Genomic DNA, 22,655 nt, shown 5'->3' on the forward strand with positions numbered 1-22,655 from the left:
AAACAGGCTTTCCAGTGGCTGCATCCCCCACCCCCACCCCAGCTCCCTCTCCGAGAGGGGCCCCTTCTCCTCTACTTAACCCGCGGTTAGGGATCACTGTAAACAGTCTGGGGTCATCACACAGGAGAAAGGGCGAGGGGGAAACCCAGAGGCCTGGCCTTTCTCCCGCGGTGGGAGGGAAGCAGCTTCCGACGGCTCCCAGCCCACGGGGCCCTCGGCTCACGGGGCCCTCCGCTTGCTGACCGGCGGGCAGTCCACCTGCCTCCCGCCGCCTCCTTCTCCTGCTGAGTGACCCACAGATCAAATCTCTGTAGAAAAAGGAGGGAGGGGGTGCTTCCCAATAGAGTGCCCCACCCCTTGCATTGGCACCGTACTGAGATGCCATTCTCAGGACTTTCTGGGACAAAGTGTCCCAAGGGCCTATCTTCACCACCCTCCCCCGCTTCCACCCTGCGGGGCTGTGGCTCCTAGGACCAGACTTTCCACTGAAAAGGCCCTGACCCCCAACGCAGCAGCATAGGTGCGCCTGGAACCGGAACAAACCCTTCCTTGTTTGGCCCAGAGCGCCTCCGCAGGGAGCTCTGGGCTGGCACTGCCGGGCAGCTACCTCCACGCGGGTGTGCGAGGCGCGTCGGTGCTTCTGCACCACCACCTCCACGGGCCCTCCCCACGCAGACCCGGTGGATTGCTCCGCCTCCGCCCGGCCACCTGCCTGCAGCGGGCATCGCCCTGCCCGCTGCACTTGCATGTGGGACCCAAGGGGAGGCCACTGGCCCAGCACGTCGGGTTCGCACTGGCATTGCGCGTGTCTGATCCCAACTCCCCCGCCCTCCCGCAGGGAGCGAGTTCTCCGGCAACCCGTACAGCCACCCCCAGTACACGGCCTACAACGAGGCTTGGAGATTCAGCAACCCCGCCTTACTAAGTGAGTACGCCACCTGGCTGGCCGGCGGCTCAGCGCGTCCGCCCGCCCGCCGGCCAGCGCGGCTGTGCTGCTTCCGAACGCGGGTCCAATTCCCCGGGACCCGATCTTTGGGTGCCCAGCCGGGGCAGGCTCGTTAGCGCAGCACTGAGGCCCCGGGATCCCTAGAGGACGCCCGTGCCTCCTGCCCCTTCCTTCCCCTCCGCTCCCTCCCAGGTAGCAGCTCTGCGCCGCCCCCAACTCTCCGCCCCCCTGAAGATCCGCAGTCGGGCGGCGGCGGTCACCGATCGGGTCCCTCTCCCCTCCGGTGAATACAGCTCTCCTGGGGACAACCGGCCCCGCAGCCCAGCCAAGGCCTCCTGCCCGAATCCCTCCAGATCCCAGCCCGGGGAGGTCTTTTCTTTGCTTTTCTTTCCTTTTTTGTTCTCCTGTTTGTCCTCTCACCCAGCCCATTCTTCTCCTGTGTTAACTTCCAGGTTCCCCTTATTATTATAGTGCCGCCCCCCGGGGCTCCGCCCCTGCCGCTGCTGCCGCTGCCTATGACCGCCACTAGTTACCGCGGGGACCACATCAAGCTTCAGGCCGACAGCTTCGGCCTCCACATCGTCCCCGTCTGACCGCCCGCCCCGGAGGGAGGGAGGACCGACGCGACACGAAGCTTCCCGGCCACCGTCCCAGACCCACCCCCATCCCAGGATCCCTGCAGCCCTTCACCGCACCCGGTCGAAGGCCGGACAGACGGGTGGGGCCGTGGGCGGGACCCTCAGGCCCGGCCCCGCCTCCCCATCCTCGCCCGCCGCCCCTCCCCGCCTGCCTGGACTGCGCGACGTCGTGGGGAGGGCCGACCCAGCTCGTCCTCGCCTGTCTCGGAGCCCACCAGCCACGCCGCCGAATTCTGGCCGGGCCCGCCGCTGCGCGCGGTGGACGCGTTTCTGTGACACACAATCAGCTCGGACTGCAGCGCGGCCCAGCCCCAGAGCAGCCCGCCTCGGACGCTCCGGCGCCAGGAGGCTTCGCTGGAGGGACTGGGCAAAGGAAATTAAGGACAAAACGATTTTCTGCAGAAGGAGGAATAGCCTCCTGCCAAGCCCTCGGGGAAAAGTCCTTACCCCCGGGCCAGCTGGACTGCCCCCACCTTCCGAGTGTCCCCAACCCAGAAGGTGGAATGGAATGAAGGCGTGGGGGCCAGGCTCTAGGGGCGGGCTCAGGGTCGTCAGGTGTTTCCAAGGTTGAGACCCAAGGCACCCAGGCCCCAGCAGCCCGCACCCGCCGAGTCCGACTCTTGGCTCTACCATACTCCGCCCCAACTGCCCTGTACCCCAAGGTCCAGGCATCTCCTACTAGTGACCAGACTCTCAGCCCCGCCTTGCCCCTACCTCAGCGCCTCTTCCATCTGCTGACCTCGCAGTTCCCTCTCCTGCCCGTCCTTTCCCCATCCCGGGACGCTCTGCATCTCTCCTCCCTAACTCGCCGCCCCACCGGAGGTTCTCCCGCGCCTGCCTCAGGACCAGTTTCCACAGGCGGCGGGCACTAGTCTTCCCCAAGCAGTTATTTGATGCCCCCAACACAGACTCTCAATCTGCCGGTGGTAGGAGCAGGTCCTGAGCAGGCGTTCGAGCTGCGTGAGGTGGAAGGTGGGGGGCTGCCCACTCCACACCCACCCACCTCCAGCCTCTAGCCTCCTCCTCGGGCAGGAACTGAACAGAGCTGCAAAAAGTCTACATTTATTTAATGTGACGGTCTTTACAAAAAGCAAAACAAAACAAAAACCTAACAGGCTGCTGCTTTGTAGAAAGACGGTGTGTGTCGTGTGAAGGCGAACCCAAGTGTGTATATAACCCCGCCCCGCCCGCCCCGCCCAGCCCCGCCCGGTAGAGTCCCCGTTGCCCGCCCGCCCGCCCGCCCTGCCTGTAGATACGCCCCGCTGTCTGTGCTGTGAGAGTCGCCGCTCGCTGGGGGGGAGGGGGGGACACAGCTACACGCCCACTAAAGCACAGCACGTCCTGGGGGAGGGGGGCATTTTTTATGTTACAAAAAAAAAAAATTACGAAAGAAATCTCTATGCAAAATGACGAACGTGGTCCTGTGGACTCCTCTCGCCTCTGTTTTGTTGGCTATTTCTCTGTAATTCCGTGTTTGCGCTCTCTCCTCCTCTTCTCTCTCCTCTGCATCTTTCCTCTCTCCATCTCCTTCCTCTGCTTCTCTCCCCTCTGTCTCTGTCTCTCTCGGTCTTCGTCCCTCTTGTCTATCTCTGTCCCTCCCTCGGCCTCTCTCCCCAGCCCTGCTCCGGCGGCCTTGCCCCCTGAGGCTAGATCAGAGGTGGCAGCTCCAGCCCCCGGGGCTTGCCCCCTCGCAGCCGGGCCCCACGCGCCCTGGGCTGCCGGCGGCCGGGTCGCCCCGCCCCGTAGTTGCTCTCTCCGTAGCGGCGATGCGCCCTGCATGTCTCCTCACCCGTGGATCGTGACGACTCGAAATAAGAGAAACAAAGTCAATAAAAGTGAAAAATAAATAAATAAATAAAAATCCTTGAACAAATCCGAAAAGGCTTGGAGTCCTCGCCCAGATCTCTCTCCCCTTCGAGCCTTTTTATTTGAAAAGGAAAACGAGAAAAGAGAACAGTTCAAGGGAACCGCCGGTGCCCAGGCAGGCTCCGTGGCCCGAGCCGGGTGGCGAGGGAGCCGAGGTTTGAACTCCAAGGCCCAGCCTTGTGGGGCTGGCCCGACGGGGGCCCCAGACCCAGACCCAGCCGAATCCTCGAAAGATTCCCCCGATGGCTCTGGTCTCCTTGGCCACTTTCAGCGCGTCGGTTCGTTTTGATTCTTTTTCCTTTATTTTCTTTTCTTTTGTGCACATAAGAAATAAATAATAATAATAATAATAATAAATAATAATAAAAATTTTGTATGTCACTCCCCATGGCTCCAGGTTTGTCTCTACCTGTCTCTGGGACAGGCCTTCCCTCATACTAGTTGATCCCAAATAAACCCTCGATAATCTTCCAAACTAACTACCCTCCCACTGCGACCCCCCCCCCCCCCCGCTCCCGCGCTCTATGAGGAGTCCCTCTTGTCGCAGCTGAAAGCAAGCCATGGCCCAGACAAGTCAGCCCGTCAGTAGCCCCCTCCTTTCCACTAACCCCCGCCCTTGAGGCAAGGAGTTTTTGCTTTGCAAAACTTCAGAATAACTTAGAATGAGCCAATTCCGTCGCCCCACCTCTCCACCCACATCCAAACTTAGGGTGCAGGCTCCTAGAATGCGACGTCGGAGGCCCTCTCCTCGTAGGGTAGGGGATTGTCTACTGCCCTGTCCTTCCTCCGCTCCACTGCGCAGCCACAATTTTTATCCCCCAGTTCGCACAGAGACCACGAACGCTTGCCATCAGTTTCCTCGCTGGACATTTCTTTCCAGGTGGGGACAGCATCCAGCTCTACAGAAACCCGAGGAGAACCTGAGGGCTCAAACAACCTCGTGCGCCCCCTGTGTCTTGCGGAGCCCCGGCCTGGGCGAGCAGCTGCTAGGATTGGCGCGGTCTGGGTGTATCCCGGAGAGGGCGCGCAAGCGCCTATTTCTGTGGGTCGGCTGGTCGTTCGTGGCTCCTTTTTCAGTTGATCTGTGTGGGTCCTTATGTCCCTGGGTGGGTCTGGGGGGGGGGAAGAAGTGGGAGAACTGTTTGGTTGCTTTTTGTTTTTTGTTTTTCAGGCATCTTTACTGTTCTTGTGCCTGGGTATCCAGTGAAGGATTGGTGTGTTTGTCCCTGTGAGTCTGTTCCTGTTTGGGGGAGGGATGGGGTGATTGTCCGGATAGTCCAGGCTGCTTCTGAGATACCTGGAAGGGGTGTCCTCTCCATCCCCTCAGCAATCCCCCAGTGCCAGCCATTCCTCAAAGGCCGCTGCTTCCAGACATTCTCCACCCTTGGGTAACTTTCCTTTTCTGCCCCTGGGAAGACTTCCCCACTCAGCTTCCATCTCTGCCTCCTCCCACATGAAAGGCTCTTGAAGCTCTGAGCTGCCAGGATGGCTGGGCAGCTGCAAGCAGAGCCTAGAGGCAGACTGAGGAGTGAGCTTTCCCATTGGCTGGGGGCAGTGTCTCCTGGAAACCTCCTTCCCATCATGATTCCAATAGGCCTATCTTTCCCCAAGCCTATTTGCCCAGCCTACCTACATCATGACACTGGAGGACCCCCAACAAAGCAGCAAGCCTCTAATCAAGTCTGTCTCCCTCCTTCTCACTCCCCACCTATGTCCCCTCCCTATTACCATCTTAGCAAATGACAGTCCCACTTTTTTTCATCCTTCTCTGGCTCACCAGGGTCTTAGAAGAGGGGTCTTCAAACTTCTTTGATCATACACCCTAGCAGTAAAAAGAATTCTAAATGTGTACTCCCAATATAAGCATATTCACTTATTTACAAATTCCATAAATGTATGACTAGACTCATACTATGAATCTTATAAGACACAGAGAAAAGATGAGATTGGAAAACATAGACATTCTAATATTCTCTTCTCATGCCTAAGTGGATTACCTTGTGCCCCCTGGAAAGGTGTACCCCACTTCAGAGATCCTGCTCAGAACCCACGAAAATCCAGCATGGCGGAACTTCTGATTATTGCCTGATGCCCAGCAAGTGAATTCTTGGAAGTTGTCGGGGTACCAGGTTGGCCCAGTCAATGTTGCGCTCATCATATGGAGCAGGCTCTCTGGCCCCACTGACTGATTTTGCCTCCAGAATGGGGGCCTTGTCCTGCTCAGTTCGTCAGACTGGGAGCCAGGGCCTCTTACCTGGAACCCATCAGAACATCTTACTTTCCGTTTTATTTCTGGTCTCCTTAGGACCAAATTGGACAGTGAGGGTCTGTTGTCAACAGAGACCACCTCTGCCCAGAAGTTTTCATGCTGTGTCCCTCCTGGGGTGCTGATTTCTGCTTGGTCTGATCCTGAGGGCCCCAGCCACCCACCCAAACATATTCTACGGCCCTTGACCAGTTGGCTGTTCTAACTGTAGTCCTAACACAAACAAGCCTGTTCTCAAGCTTTCTTGTTTCACAGAACTCACCTAATTCTATCCCCACCCTACTCCCACAGAGCTCCCAGCTGAGATTCACCACGTATGACAGTTAGAAACTGTCCTGGGTTGAGGGAACAGCAGGAATAAAGACACAGAGGCATGTAAATATACCAGATAGAAGGCGGCTGGAGTATCAGAGGGAGGCTGGAGGAGGTGGCATGAGCTGAGGCTTAAATGTAGCTGCGAGCCAGGACACTAGAAATGTCAAAATGGTACCCATCACTTGACAGCTTCTTCAAGGAAGCTGCCCCACTCACAACCCCTCCTGCTATGTATCCACCAATGCCTCTGTTATTTGAATTGGATTTATGCACAAATCCAAGATGAGCCATCAGTCCACCTCTCTTGGGATACAGAACTAGGAAGTATAGAGAGATTGGGGCCATTGACCATGACAGGCAAAGTCCAGTGGAAACCCTGAAGGGATCCGCAGTCTTCTTCATCTTAGTCAAGGACAGCTCCATTCTACCAGTCACTCAAGCTAAAACCCCAAGTCTTCCCTGACTCCTCTTGCCTTTCCCATCCCACATCTGATCCACCAGCAAAACCAGACAGCTCTGCCTTTATTTTTTTTCTTTTTTTCTTTTTTTTCTTTTTAGGGATGCATCCGCAGCATATGGAGGTTCCCAGGTTAGGAGTCCAATCGGAGCTGTAGCCGCTGGCCTATGCCACAGCCACAGCAACGCGGGATCCCAGGATCCAAGCCACATCTGTGACCTACACCACAGCTCATGGCAATGCCAGATCCTTAACTCACTGTGCAAGACCAGGGATTGAACCGGCAACCTCACGGTTCCTAGTTGGATTCATTTCCGCTGCTCCACGAAGGGAACTCTAGCTCTGCTTCTACACAGACCCAGAATTTGACCACTTCCAATGATCTGCGCTGTTGTTATCATCCCAATCCAAGTCACTATGATCCTTCACCTCGATTTGCAAAAATAGTTCTAACTGGTTTCCTATTTTCCATCTTTGCCACACCTGCCCCAGTCTATTCTCCCCCAGCAGCAGTGATCCCCCAAAGTGTAAACCAGAGCCTGTCCCGCCTCTGTCAGACCCCCCCCCCCAGTGGCTCCCCTTCTCCCTCAGAGTCAATGTCAGAATCCTAAAACTGATCTATAAGGCCCCACTTGTTCTGACTGTCCACCCTGTCCCGCCACCGCCATCCCACCCCCACCCCCCAGCTCACTCTGCTCTGAGCCTTTCAGCCACTATGCTGAGCTCCACTTACACCAAGCACTGGCCTTCTCAAGACATCAGGACATTTTCTCTTGGTGTTCCTTTCCCCCAGGGAGCATCCTGGCTGGCTCTTCCACTCCTTAAGGTCTCTGCACCCCCCCTTCTGTTCAAAACTCTCCCTCCAGCATCTTGTGTAGTTCTTAATGGGACTGTCGATCATGGTGCTACGTCAGCTCCTGCCCATAGATGTCTGGCCAGTGGAGATCCCATGTCTCTCTTCAAAGCACATAGACCTCAAGTTAGGAAAATTCCTCTCAGAAGGCTTGTTATTAGGGACTGGAAGAGTCCTTCTTCCTTTGGACTGTGAGCTGCAATGATGAGGGCGTTGGACTCCTAGGGACAGTTCCCCAAGTATGGAGAGTCCCTGCCTGAGAGTGCAGTGCAGTCACACCCAGAGTTAGGCAGGGGCACGCAGAGCCGAGAGGTAGACAGAAAAAGGGCTCTAGTTTTACCCCTCGAGCCTCTGGAGCCACCTGGACCTGAAGCAAGGCCACTTTGGGACTTCCAGGATCATAAGCCAGTATATTCTTTTTCTCACTTAAGCAAATGCGTTGAGTGTCTGCCAACTGTAACCCAAAAGTTCTGACTTGAACATTTCTGGAGGCCATGAATGCCCTGTTAGAACTTTGAATTTTTTTCTTTTTTTTTTTTTTTTTTTTTTTTTTTTTTTTTTTTAATTTTATTTTCCCACTGTACAGCAAGGGGGTCAGGTTATCCTTACATGTATACATTACAATTACAGTTTTTCCCCCACCATTTCTTCTGTTGCAACATGAGTATCTAGACATAGTTCTCAATGCTATTCAGCGGGATCTCCTTGTAAATCTATTCTAAGTTGTGTCTGATAAGCCCAAGCTCCCGATCCCTCCCACTCCCTCCCAGAATTTTTTTCTATAGACATTGAGAGCTATGGAAAGTTTTGTGACAAGAGAAAATGGCATAATAGACTCACTTTTTTTTTTTTTTTTTTTTTTTTTTTGGTTACACTCATGGCATGTGGAAGGTCCCAGGCTAGGGACTGAACCCACGTCACAGTAGTGACCCGAGCCACAGCAGGGACAATATCAGATCCTTAACCCACTGAGCCACAAGGGAACTCCTGTGAGTATGCTTTTTTTAAATGTAATTTTGAGTTTAATAAAATTTAAATTAAAAACAAGAGGCAACCAAGTCCTTGACACAGATGAGCATAACCATGCAGTGAATACACCAGACTTTGCTTTTTGTTGTTGTTGACTGAGGGAAGGGCACTGGTCTTTGGATTTGGTGACTAGGGGCACCTGGTGACCAGAAAGCTAGTACTTTCTGAAGGTAGAAGGAGGGCTGGCAGGGGAGGAGGGCCAAGACCTGAGAAAGTAGATGGAGGCAGAGTATAAACAATTCTTTTGAAAAGTTTGGAAGGAAGGGGAAAACAAGAAGGACCAGGGGATGTTGTGATCTGTGACCTCAGTGGAAGATCTTTTCAGGCTAAGGGCGATGAGGACAAGCCTGCGGGCTAAGGCAGGCCAGGGCAGGGCAGGGCAGAGAGACTGTTCAGAGGTGGACCAAGGGACTTAGGGTAGGAGGCCTGAAAGAAGGAGGTGGCGGCATAGAGGTGAGGGCTGGGGCACAATCGGAGAATTCTGCAGGGGAGAGCAGATCATGATGGGGTGGGGGCTGCCCTAGCTGCCCAGAGAGCTTGCAGGAGACACAATTGCTGTCAGCCTAGAGTGTGGGAGCAGGGCTAGGTCCAGTCTTGGGGAAGATAAAGAGTTTTGGAAGAATCTTTCCTGGAGATCTGGAAAGTAGTCCATGAGCGCAGAAGGAGCACATTGCCAGGTAGCAGCAGAGAGAGCACACAGAGGTGGTAGATCCCTGCCCGGATCCAGGGCTCTCCTTCCCCTGGCTGGCTCATCTCTCGGGACACGGAGTTCAAGGCCCCCAGAGTACACTGTTCTCCCCTCCCCCACCTGATCCACATCCCCCTCCTTCCAGTGGCCTCCCTAATTGATGGAACCCCAGCAGCACCTTGGGCCCACTCCCCCGGTCTAATCTTTGTAACTGTCCATCCCCAAGCACTCAGGCTCAGCCTCCACTTCCTGGTAAAAGAAGCTTGTAGAAGACGGATTCCCTCCCTAAGGAATGCTTAGCCCCAAAATGCTTTTTGTTCTAGAGGCAGAACAAAAAGCATATGCATATGGAGGCCTCTCCAAGCTGAGAGCAAAAGGGATCCAGAGGTTGGCTCACAGGATCCCAGGGAACCTTCAACAAGCCCCTCCCTGTGACTGTGCCCCGGTTTCCTCCTGTGTAAAGGCAGATGGCGCCTCGGCCTCCTCTCCTCTTTGACATCCTCTAGTTGTCTATGGCAGGTGGCCCAGCAATCTCTGTGGCCAGGAGAAGGTCAAGAAAGCTCTGTGGGGTGGACTGGGTACATTCAGATGGGGAAGGGGATGGGGGAACTTTTTAAGTTAGAAAAAGAAGCAGGGATTTATTGATCTGTTGCCATCACTCCCACTGGGGAGTTTGTGCTATCTTTTCCTGTCTTTCTTCCCAGTGTCTGCCCAGAGACCTCCAGGAGAACAGTGGGGACCATTGAGGGTGCAGGGTAGAGGACTATGGGAGAGAGACAAAGGAAGCAGCTATTTGGGACCAATGACATTTCCTGCCTCCCCCCAACACCCACACCTGCCTAAACCATCCCAATACCCTAATTAGCTAGTCCCTTAGGTCCCTGTTAGCCAGGCCGGCTGAGCGCCCAACTCCCCAGGGACCAGCCCCCTTACCCCCCAGACTAATCAGTCCCTTTGCTCCTTGAGTGCATGAGCATGAGCACAAGTGCGCGCGTGCGCGCGCGCGCACACACACACACACACACACACACACACACACACACACTGCCTTATTCTCTCCCAGAGCCCAGGGCCCCAGGTCCTCTTCCAGCCTTCAGAGGGTTAATGTAGTGTGATGCTGAATTCTCCCAATGAAGACACCTCATTTGAGATGGTTGAAAGGATGGAGAGAAGCTGGACAAAGTTTGGAGGGTCCTCTCTCAAACTTGTGGGACCAAGGATGGGTAGCAAAGAACGCAGCCATGATTGCAGTGTGCTCTGTAGCATCCCAAGCCCTTGGGCTGGCACCTCTCAGGTCCCTATCTATGGTCAATAGGCACCCCAATCCAGACCCCCTCCTCCCCTTCATCTCGGCCCCCCCATTCATCTCCCCACCCCCTACCCCCCGACACCCGCACTGTCAGCCCAAACACATGATAAATTGCCCTGTCAACAGAATTCATTCAGGGACCAATTAATTCCACAGAAATGAACCAGGAGCCATCAGTTGCTGAAAAACTCAGAGTGCAGGGAATGGAGGGAGGGGGTGCAGGCGGGGGGTGGGCGGCAGAGGAGGGGACGGGGAGGCTGGGGAAGTTAGTCTGACAGAAATTGGTCATTTAATGCTTAAGTGCACGCTAGACAGCCCTGTCATCGCCCGCGGCCCCCGTGCGGGATTAATTATCAGAGGAGGAGAGGGCAGCCCAGCCCAGCCCAGCCCAGCCGTCTGTCACCAACCAAGACTAGAGTCACCCAGGACTTGGCCACCCTGGGTCCACTTCCAGGTCTCCAGGTCTTCTGCTCCCTCAGCTTCCAGGTGCCCCCAGACCCCAAGCCTAGGCCCAACCTCATATCTTAGACCCTTAGCTGCATATAGTCAAGGCCTTGCCATCAGCTATCTTAATTAGGAAGGCATCTTTGGCACCTTGCCTGGGGTAGGCTCCATAACTCCCTGTGCCCCTCATCATTACCCTCAGCCATCTTGGGGGACTCTTTGTTCAGAGTCCAAGCCATGACGGTCCCAATCGCTGATCCTAATCTGAGGAAATGGCACCATCTTCCACTCAACTGCTTAAGTCAGAATCCCTCTCCCTCACCCCACTCAGCCAATCAGACTCCAAATCCTGTCAGTTCAAACTCCTGGAAACATCGCAAACCCTAGCCACCTGCTCCTAGCTTACTGCCACCACCATCAGCAGCTCTGCGTGCTCTCCTGATTTAGGCTCTTGCTTGGAGCTAATACTATGTTTTAAAATGCAAACAATACCCTTCCGTGCTCCCTGCCATACTCACACACATACACAAAAACTTCTAGTTTAACACTCTTTGGTGGACCACCCTGGGCCTGCAGGGAATCAGGTCCAAACACATGATTCACCAGCCACAAAGCTCCAACCTCTGCCACCCACCCAATCTCACCTCCAGGGCTCTTCCCCTGCTCTCTCTGCTCCAGCCCCACTGACCTTCCCTTCCTGCTTTTGCACAAGCTCAGCCTGAAACACTTTCCCCCCGTGACCCTCACCATTCACTTGACCAACTCTTATTCATCCTTGAAATCTCAGATTAAATGTCACTCCCTCCAGGAAGCCTTCCCTGACCCCAAACTGTGCTTTCCAGCTCCCAAACGTCCCCATTCATCAACATGTCACCCTGCTTGTTCATTGTCTTTCTTGCCACCAAATGTTGTTTTGCAAGAATGGAGTTTGTGTCTTTATCCTTCAAGCCTGGCCCTTCATGGATACCAGAAAATAGTTGTTGAATGAATAAAGGCCTAATCTTGTCTTGGCTCTATCCCCGGCTTGACTCTGGGGCCAAGCTCCTCAGAGGCAGACCTCTCCTGGCAGCCCAAGTTATGCTAGGGTAGCTGGACAGATGAGAAACCCTCAGGAACACGCTGTCGTCCTGTGAGCCCAGCAGACTGACCCAAACCAGCTCTGCTCGGTGGGTTCAGATGAGGCCGTGGAGAGTTGGAGGTTAGAATGGTAGAGAGAGGAATTCCCACTGTGACTCAGCAGTTACAAGCCTGACTAGTATCCATGAGGATGCAGGTTTGATCCCTGGCTTCAATCAGTGAGTGGGCCAAGGATCCAGCGTTGTTGTGGCTGTGGTGTAGGCTGGAAGCTGCAGCTCCTCTTCAACCCCTAGTCTGGGAATTTCCATATGCTGCAGGTGCAGCTCTTTAAAAAAAAATGGTAGCGAATTCATGGCCAGAAAGACTTAGAAGAGCAAAGCCCAGGATCTGGAAGAAGCATGCTCCATGCAGCAACGTGAGTGCCTGTGAAGCATGGGGCTGATCAGAGGTGGAGGGGAAGAAACAGGTGGAAAGTGAACTTTCCAGAAGTGATTTTGATATCTTTACCTAAGGTTGAACTGATAAGATGAGGATGCCGATTAGATGAAAAGGATGAAGGAGAAGGAGACCAGCTTGGGAAGGGCAATGAGCGCCAGGCTAAGTTTGGCCTTTTTCCTGCCCTTGGTGAGGGATCATGGACTGCTTCTTAAGAAAGCCAGATGCAAAGGTTTATTTGCGAAGTTGATTCTGGATGCCAGCAGTGTGGTTGAAGTGGCAGGTTGATACAGAGACACCATTAAGAGGCTGGTGTTGCTATGAGAAAGGGAGAGAGGAAGAGGGAGAGGGAGCGGGAGCAAGAGAGGGAGAAAGAGAGAGAGAAATTGACCTGTGGATGGAAAGTTTGTGACAGAGAGGTCTCCCAGTAGAGGCAGAGGGCGCTGAGGTGAGCTGAGGGAGCGCCATCAATCAGCTCAAGGAGGCCTCATGGCAGCCTCACTGGGATGGCGTATTTGGATTTGGTTGTCCGTTGGGTCTGAAGGCGAGGAAGAGAGGGCAAAAATGACCACTTCCAAGAGGCTCGGTGACTGAGTGAGCCCCCAGCAGAGGTAAGAAGAGAGGCTGCCTTGGGACTAGAAGCAATAAGCATGATGTCCAATAGAAAGAATTACAGGGAGGTAGTTAAGGGAGTGAATTTGCCTTGGGATGTAGGATTGGGAGATCTATCTTCCTGCCCCCACTCCTATCCTCCAAATGTGCATTCGGTTCAGATGGGCCAATGTAACGCTGTGACAAAGTAACTGTATAATACTGAAAAAAGTGGTCCTCCAATAATATAATGCAGTAAAGATGTGTCACCTGGTACAAGTGATAGGGTATGGCTGTGATGGTGTAACCCAGAAACAGGATAACCCCATGATAATTTATTAATAGCAACCAGGAGGTAATGGGTCGATTTATTGGTTAACAATATGAGGCTGGATTGGGGTAATGCACTAACCCTGTAATCAGGGACACTGTTGTGCTGAAATGACTGTAACAAGCACACAACCAAGCAATGAAATGACAGACTTACAGTGTAACATGACGGCATGTTAATTCAGTAATGGTGTACTGATATAATGATGTCATGACCTAATAGCAGAGTGGTGATGATGGCACAGAAGAATAAAGCCTCAAGGACAGTGGAAGGGAAGAGGATGGAACTCCCAGCCTGAGCCTAAGGGCCCTGAGAATGGAGGAAGGGAACCCTTTCCAAGTTTGAAAAGAAGCTTCCTCAGGCTGCAGCAGAGGTCTGGAATCAGCTTTTGGAGGGAAGATGCAGGCGGGGACAGGAGAGAGCTGGGCCAAGAAGGGAAGTGGGGAAAACAAGAACTAATGGTCGTGTCCCACTCTGCGGGGCATCATACAGCTCTGTGGGGCTGGCCAGATGGAGAGGCCCGGGCTGGGGACAGAAGAAGGCAGGCTCTAACTGCAGAGTAGTGACTGAGCAGGCCTGACAGCATTGACTGCTCCCAGTACTCACTCAGCCCAAGTGGCATCTGTTCCTTCGGGAGCTAAAGGGATGGTAAATCCCATTCAGCGAGTGTAAGAGTCCTGGAATCATCAAATTGACAAGAATATAAAAGAAAACTCAGAACTAATAATAACATGATTGAAAATAACTCACATTTATCCAGACTTCAGCATGAACTAGGCACTCGCTCATGCTCAGGGCTTTCCCCACGTTATCCACAATAGCCCTATTATGAGATCAAGACATACTATATATATTTGCCCAAAGTCATACCACAGGTAGGGGGTAGAACTAGAGTTCAAACCCAGGTTCATTTCCCTTTTAAGGCACATCCATGCCCTTGACATGGTAAGAAGCAAACCAGGGAGCAGGTTGAGGCACAGCAAAAACATGTAACATATTCCTAGACATAAATTTCATCAAAAGACCAGTTTTAAGGTGGACAAAAATGTATATAATAGGCAAGCATTTATCTAAGAAATAAAGGAGGAATTGAATACATAGACTTTTTTACCTGTTATTTGACAAAATGGAATGATAAACCAAAAAGTTTTCTCTAACGTTCATTTACTGAAGGGGGGAAACAAAACGGAGAAGACAGGGTAGAAGGCTGACATCACTGATTATATCTTGTACTGTACATTCAACTTTTGAACCACGTAAATATTTCACATAATGTCACAACAAAATTAAGTAAACAAATAAGCAATCCCTGAAAAACAAGAGCAAAATGAAGCAAATGAACCTTACTGTCTACTGAGTTGGTATCATAACCACATAGAGAGAAACTATTCCACATAATTTAAACCTAGTAATTGGATATATATACACATTCCCTAGTGGGCTATACACCAATAAGGCAAATAATAATGATAATTATATTCTTGGAGTTTTTTGGTGTGGGAAAAACAAACAAAACCAGATGGAAGATCAATAAAGATAAGTAAAAGCCTTGTGTTCCTAGATTTAATTGGATGTATTAGTAATAACTCTTGATGCATTTTACCTTTTTAAAAAAGGCATTTCCAGGGGTTCCCTTTGTGGCTCAGCAGGTTATAAAGCTGACTAGTATCCAGGAGGATGCCAGTCTGATCCTTGGCATCGCCATGAGCTGTGGTGTAGGTTGCGGCTCCGACCTGGCATTGCTGTGGCTGTGGTGTAGGCTGGCAGCTGTAGCTGATTCAACCCCTTGCCTGGGAACCTCCATATGCCATAGGTGCAGCCCTAAAATAGTAAAAAAAAAAAAAAAAAAAAAAAAAGTCATGTCCTGGCTTTCTATGCTGAAAAAGACAAGAAACTGACCAACTTAGTAGCAGTAAACACCTCTGGTTCCAAACTGTGGTCTTTAAATACCACCTGGTTGTACTAAAAGCAATGTGGATTCTTTGGGGAAAATGAAAGATGTCAAGTCTGAAACAAGAATTGTACAACACGATCCTGGATATCTTGTCATAACAGAAAGTAAGGAAGCTAATAAAGACAAGTAGGGTCATGTCAAAAGGACTGAGGTGCTAACTAGATGCTCCCATTGACCAACAACTAGACAACTGAGCATCAATGAGAACAATAGCTACAACCGATTGAAACTCCTCAAACAGATGTAAATCCATGAATACATAATTATACTTAAAGGAAAAACCTTGTTGATCTTCTTTAGAGGAGGGGAGAGGAGGGAGGGAACTAACAGTTTAGGAAACTGAAAAATAAAGAGAAAGGATCAGGCATTTCTATTGCATTTCTTAAAAGAATTGCACCTGAAAATGTTGATTTCATTTAAAAAAAAAACTATACCTCAGGAAAATAAAATTGTTGGTAAGGGGAAGTTTCTCTTTATAGAAGTCCTCTAACTAATAAATGAGGAAGGAATGGATAGAACTGGAATATCATCATTTTGCAACCCCTTATGGAATAATGATCATTGATGGCTTTTAATTTCACAAAAAGAGAAACAATAGAATCTTATTTGCCTCTTGATGAAAATACAAAGAAACAAAAAACAAAAAATCCTTAAAAGCAGTACTTCCCAAAAAAATCAAACGTGAATCCAATCATGCCTCTAGATGTAACTACCATTTTACAGAAAATACTATAAACAAAGAAACCACAAGCATGCAATCTAATCTAGGCTCTTGCTTGTATAATTTCCACAGATTGTGAGAAACTTTTAGTACAAATAATCTGACTTTGTCAATAAAGAGGGAAATATGAGAGACCTAAGAAACATAGCACTAACTGCAATACACTTGAATCCTGCAATTAGTTAAAAAGAGGAGGAGGAGCAGGAAGAGGAAATTTGACAAAGTAATCAGGGAAATGTAAATACTGCACTAATTGCACATTATGAGGGTTTTTTTAGATGTGCTAGTGATACTAGGGTCATTTTTGAAAGTCATTTTATATTAGAAATACAAATAAATATTTATAGATTTTATGATATAATGTCTGGAATTCACTATAAAATAATCTAGGGGGTGGAATGGTTGGAGACTAGTAGTTGATAATTGTTAGAGTTGTGTTTGTTATACTACCCTCTCTACTTTTGTATGTGTTTGAAATTTTCAATAATAAAAATGTCAGAGTTATCTTGTGACGCAGCACGTTAAGGATCCAGTGTTGTCACTGCAGTGGCCTGGGATGCTGCTGTGGCACCATTTTGATCCCTGACCCAGGAACTGCCACGTGCCATGGGTGTGGCCAATAAAAACAGTAATATAATGTTAAACCACTGTTAGATTAAATTAGTTAAAATTGGGAATTGTAATCTCTCCCATCTTGACTTTCAGAAATTCAATGGCTTAGCTGTCCAGGATGGAGAGTCTAAAGAATCTGACCAGCCCGAAAGAGAATACCTCTAAATTCTGGCAACTGGGGTCTCCCACAAAACACCTGGGTACCCACTTTATCACTTTTCAGTGAAGTTTATTATTCAACAAATCCCAAACATGCACACAGGGTTTCCAAGCAGTCTTTTACTGCCTTACATTGGTGTATTGATGGAGAGGAAAGGATACTAATGTTTTAAAATAAGCTTACAACATGCAAAATAAAGACCAGAAATAACTACCACAAGAAGAAAAAAAAAATCTTGAAAGAATCAAAGCCAATTCATGGAAGAGGAGAAAACTAAAAACGATCCTCCCAAAGAACTACCTATAATTAATAACCTCAGAGAGGAAGCGAAACTCACATCTATGAAATAAAAATGATGTACTTTTAAGGTGCATTCAGAAAATAATAACAATTTGTGGAGTTCCCGTCGAGGCGCAGTGGTTAATGAATCCAAGTAGGAACCATGAGGTTATGGGTTCAATCCCCGGCCTTGCTCAGTGGGTTAAGGATCTGGCGTTGCCGTGAGCTGTGTGTGGTGTAGGTCGCAGAGGCGGCTCAGATCCCATGTTGCTGTGGCTGTGGTGTAGGCCGAGGGCTACAGCTCCGATTGAACCCCTAGCCTGGGAACCTCCATATGCCTCAGGAAGTGGCCCTAGAAAAGGCAAAAAGGCAAAACAAAACAAAACAAAAAAACAATTTGTAACTCCTAGAAATTAATACATGTATATGTGTATATATGAACATGTGTTTATGTATAAATATAATGGAATTAAAAATATTTAATAGAATGTTTTCAAAGTAAAGTTGAGAAAATATCCAGAAAGTAGACTGTGTAGCCACAGAGATGAAATTAGAAAAGGAAAAAAATAAGAAAAACTGAGGATAAATACAGAAAGTATAAACATCTGACTAACGGGAGTCTCAAAAAAGAAGCACAAACAAAGCAGAGGTAAGCAAATTATTTTGGAATAATTCCATAAATTTTCCCAAATTGAAGGACATTAATTTCTAGATTGAAAGGGACTATCAAATACCAAGCACAAAGGATTTACAAATTCTCACATCAAAGCATATAATTATAAAATTTTAGAACACCAGGAGTTTCATCATGGCTCAGTGGTTAACAAACCCGACTAGTAACCATAAGGGTTCTATCCCTGGACTTGCTCAGTGGGTTGGGGATCTGGTGTTGCCATGAGCTGTGGTGTAGGTCGCAGACGCAGCTCAGATCCAGCATTGCTGTGGCTGTGGCGTAGGCCAGCAGCTGTAGCGCTGATTGGACCCCTAGCCTGGGAACATCCAAGCATCACGGGTGCAGCCCTAAACAGACAAAAATAAATAAATAAATACCAAAAAAATTAAAATTTTGGAACACCAAAGGATAAGAAAAACTTCCAGATTGAGAGAAAAAGGGGACATACAAAAGTTTGACAATGACAGGAAACCTCTCAACAACTACAATGGAATTATTGGATAAAGGAAAAATAACTTTAAAAATTCTTAGGAAATAATTTCAAGTTTAGAGTTCTATATGCAACCAAAATATCAATCAAATGTGAGACTAAAATATTTTTTGCACTTCCAAAGTTCTCCCAAATTCCTTTGCATTCTTTCTTTAAAAACTACTGGTTAATGCTCTTCATCAAAAATGAAAGAATAGGTTGGTCCCATTGTGGCTCAGCGGGTTAAGAATCCGACCAGTGTCTGTGAGGATGCAGGTTCAATCCCTGGCCTTGCTCAGTGGGTTAAGGATCCAGCATTGAGCTGTGGTTGCAGAAGTGGTTTGGATCCTGCATTGCTGTGGCTGTGGTGCAGGCCAGCAGCTGCAGCTCTGATTCTACCCCTAGCGTGAGAATTTCCATATGCCGCAAGTGTGGCCAGAGAGAGAGAGAGAGAAAGAAAGAAAGAAAAGAAAAAAGAATGAATAAACCAAGAAAGAGGAATAATTGGAACCTAGTAAGGAAAAGATCTAACACAGGAGAAAGGTGAGGGGAATTCCCAAACTGATGGCAAAGGAAAATTCCATGATGATAGTTGTGTAACATATCCATGGAGTAACAAATACACATAGGAACTAGAACAGTTACACCACAGTTGTGTAAATTGTTCACTAATCAAATGTGTTTAGTTCGGGGGCCAAAAATGAAAACTAAAATTCATCTTGCACTCAAGCCACATTCCTGATGAAAGATTGCATCAAACCTAGAGGAAGAAGACAATCTTACTAAACTATTTTTCCGAAGAGAGCACTATTCTATAATTTGCCATCCAGGAAGCTCCTTTTTACAATCCATCTGTGCAGAGGGGGTGCTCTTTAAAAAAATATATTTACTTGAAGGGGACATTTGTGTTAGTGATGGCCCTGAATGGAAAAATTATAGATCCAGGAGTTCCCGTCGTGGCGCAGTGGTTAACAAATCCGACTAGAAACCATGAGGTTGCGGGTTCGATCCCTGCCCTTGCTCAGTGGGTTAACGATCCGGCGTTGCCGTGAGCTGTGGTGTAGGTTACAGACGCGGCTGGGATCCTATGTTGCTGTGCTCGGATCCTGCATTGCTGTGGCTCTGGCATAGGCTGGCAGCTACAACTCAGATTCAACCCCTAGCCTGGGAACCTCCATATGCCATGCAAGCGGCCCAAGAAATGACAAAAAGACAAAAAAAAAAAATTGTGTTTCGTGAAATATAATTAGACCTAACAACAAAAGGAGAAAAGAATTTAAAAAAAAAGAAAAATTATAGATCCAAAAAGGATGACACAAATTAAAATATAGTAATAACAGATTACAAAACATTCTTGACAAAAATAAAATGTTTCATATTTCTGATGGGAATTTGGATGTGAATAAGTAACTAGAAAATTTAGCAAACAACTGGTGAGGAGGAACTGAGGCAATTATTAACTCCAGGAAAAACAAAAAGTTATGCAATAAATAAAATATGGTGAAAGTCACAACATGACTCAGCTGTAGAAAGAAAGAGAGAGAAAGAGAGTCACACATTTATATGCATAAATGCCAAATATTGATCCTACTCCAAATTATGATATAAGTATATTAAGAGAATGAACAACGATAAAACAAATATAGATGGTGGTATAAGAAAGGCCAATTCTTATCTTCCAAAATTGATAGTCAATAAATAATATCTCAAAATGAAAAGTCAAAAAAGCAAGATAAACATGATATTTCAATAGAAATAGGGAAGCAAATATCAGAAGATGTAGCTAAACAATTAAAAAATGGTAACCTATGGGTTACCTCCTGTGGAGAGCTAATAAGAGATAGGTATAATAGTTTTTGAGTCACATAAACAATTTTTTGGCCACGCCCATGGCATGTAGAACTTGTGGGGCCAGGGATCAAATCCACGCCACAGCAGTGACAACACCAGATCTTTAACTCTCCGAGCCACCAGTGACCAGTAAACAACAATTTTTAATGAAAACTTCAAAGATATATGAAAATAGATTAGTACAATAAATGCCCATATTTTAATCACTCAGAGTTAGTCAATATCAAGATTTTTCCATGCTTGCTTCATGTAAGCATATTAGTTTTAAATTTTTTAATTAAAAATGTTTAGAAATACACACAACAAATTAATAACATGGCTACCCCTGAGGCACGTGACTGATATAGGGGATGGGAGGTAGTGGGGAAAGAGAGAAATTTTTTTCTCTTAAACAGCTATATTTTTATCTTACAAATTCTTATGCCATGCACTAATAAGATTAATAAAGATTAATTTAATCCTCATAATAGTTTGAAGTGGATACTGGTATCATCTCCACTGGACAGAAAAGAGCTGCTATCATTTTACGTCTTTTTTTAGTGAGCAGGTGTTCCTTTTTAAATAATAATTTTTAAAAATAGGAGTTCCCATTGTGGCTCAGTGGGTTAAGGACCCAATGTTGTCTCTGTGAGGATGCAGATTTTACTCCCTGGCCTCCCTCAGTGGGTTAAGGATCCAGCATTGCGGCAAGTTATGGTACAGACCAAAGGTGCAGCTAACCCGGGAACTTCCACATGCCACAGGTGTGGTTGTAAAAGAAAAAAAAAAAATGGGCCATAGAAACCTATTCCCTTTCTCATATGACAACCATTTGGCTATTAGAATTCTTTTCTTCTCCAGTATTAAAAATCCCAGTTCTTCCAATGTAGACATACACTGCAGTTGACAACACTGTCACTCTCTAATGTATCCCAGTCCAGTAATACTTTATGGTCATTCTCGTCATCGGACTTAGTGTTTAGATCCTTTACGATAAGGGTTGCCCCCTATCCCCCTGCTGATATCATTCTTAAGAAGTGTCCTCAGCCCTGAACCTAGCAAAATATGCCACCCTAGGTGGAACCATTGACCTTCCTTATCCCAAGCTTTCTGCATCTCCTAAAGCAGTTGGGAGCCTGAGAGTCATCATACTCCTGGGAGTGCCACACAATTGATTCACCATGCATTAGGTGTCACATAAACTTGATCTTTTTCAAGTGATTTCAACCAGGGCCCCAGCCCTATATTTGCACCTCTGATAGATATTAACCTGCCTGCAGGACTCCACCTTCCTACAAATGTCATTTGTTCATGTAAGATCATTGTTCCAGCCTGTCAAGATCATTTCTCTTTGCAATTCTGTCATCCAACCTATTAACGATCCTGTTCCTCTTTGTGTCTTCTGGAAGCTGAATACCTACATCTTCATTTGAGCCATTTGTGATGAGTTATAGAAACACCACTTAACCAGGGCTGAGTCACAGGTTCAAAGATTTCCTACTGAAAAGACATAAGCCCTACCATCATCACACTTCTTTGGGGACAGTGAGTCACAAGTTATGAGTCATACAAGCAGGGCCATCATGTAGCCCGCATTTCTTCATTGTATCCACAAGTGTAATATGACAAACTGTTTATGCCCTGTTGAAAGCAAAAAAACAGTATCTTCAGCATTCCCCTAACCTCCTCATTCAGTGCCCTTATCAATAAAAGAAGCACGGTATTCTGCTCCGTGGTATGTGTTCTTAACGAACTCTGCCAAAATGTAGGTATGTTCACCCTTATTAGGCATCGCCAGATCCCATGTATAATAATCATTTCTAAAATTTTGCCAGGAATCAATATCGATCTTGATAATCTTTAAGTTCTAAATCCATTGTCGGCTTTCTGATGACCATAATAATAGTACTTATCCATCTGCATCCCATAGTGCCCCTCTAATCCTCCCTGATTCCCTGGAGGTCGCTGAAAGCAGATTCCTGACCACCTGTGATTTTTGACACCTATCCAGACTTGGATGGTTTTAACAATATTTTTCCTACTATTTTTGATTTGAAATAATTCTCAACACTCTGGAAAAAGGAAAAAGGAAAGGCAGTAGCTCTTCTTTCTGTCTTTATTTAATATCATACCATGACCTTCTATCCCAAAGGTTGTTCTGGATATTAAGCACATTTTTATTAGTTCATGCATTCATTCATTCATTCATTCACTCATCCATCCATCCATCCGTCCATCCATTCACTTATGTTTAATCACTAAAATAGCACATACTTATTAAAATTCAAGTATTATTGACAGAGCTAAAGCTCTCATTGATCAGTCCTAATTCTAATCCTTTTTGCGGGGGGTGCTGTAGGGAGCAGGATTTTGATGTGGGATCTCAGTTTCCAGACCAGGGATTGAACCCAGTCACAGTGATGAAAGCCCTGAGTCCTAACCACTAGACCACCAGGAAACTCCCTAGACCATTGTTTATTGATACTAGCTTGGTGTATATTCTTCTATGCATTTACAGACATGTATATACACAAAAAATGTATGCTTTGGTTTTTTGTTTATGTTGCACATCCTGTAGAACATATTTCACAATTAACATTTTCCTAGGAGACTATCTCTAGATTTTTAGTACCCAAACTTTATAGAACACATGTATTTCACAATAATGTTTTTCAATTGTTGTTTATATAGGGAAGATATACACAGCATTTG

At 47.7% G+C, this 22,655-nt stretch overlaps 1 protein-coding gene across 20 annotated transcripts in view; it reads left to right on the top strand.

The window, feature by feature from the left end:
• Positions 1–3,465, top strand: part of PAX2 (paired box 2) — a 92,603-nt gene extending 89,138 nt beyond the window's left edge. For 11 of the 20 annotated variants that reach the window (XM_084994728.1, XM_003359329.5, XM_003359330.5 and 8 more), the window contains 2 exons: positions 839–925; positions 1,399–3,465. In XM_084994728.1, coding sequence (XP_084850854.1) covers positions 839–925; positions 1,399–1,475 — 164 coding nt within the window. In that variant the 3' untranslated portion in view covers positions 1,476–3,465. The remainder of the gene's footprint in view (positions 1–838; positions 926–1,398) is intronic. The other 9 variants (XM_005671388.4, XM_003359332.5, XM_013983669.3 and 6 more) reach the window with 1 other exon arrangement.
• Positions 3,466–22,655: the final 19,190 nt, after the last annotated feature.

Source organism: Sus scrofa, chromosome 14, assembly GCF_054392235.1.
Source record: "Sus scrofa isolate SSC_HxYL_T2T_F1_AM1 chromosome 14, Sscrofa_HxYL_maternal_Yorkshire_Landrace_v2.0, whole genome shotgun sequence".
NCBI classification, from domain to species: Eukaryota; Metazoa; Chordata; class Mammalia; order Artiodactyla; family Suidae; genus Sus; species Sus scrofa.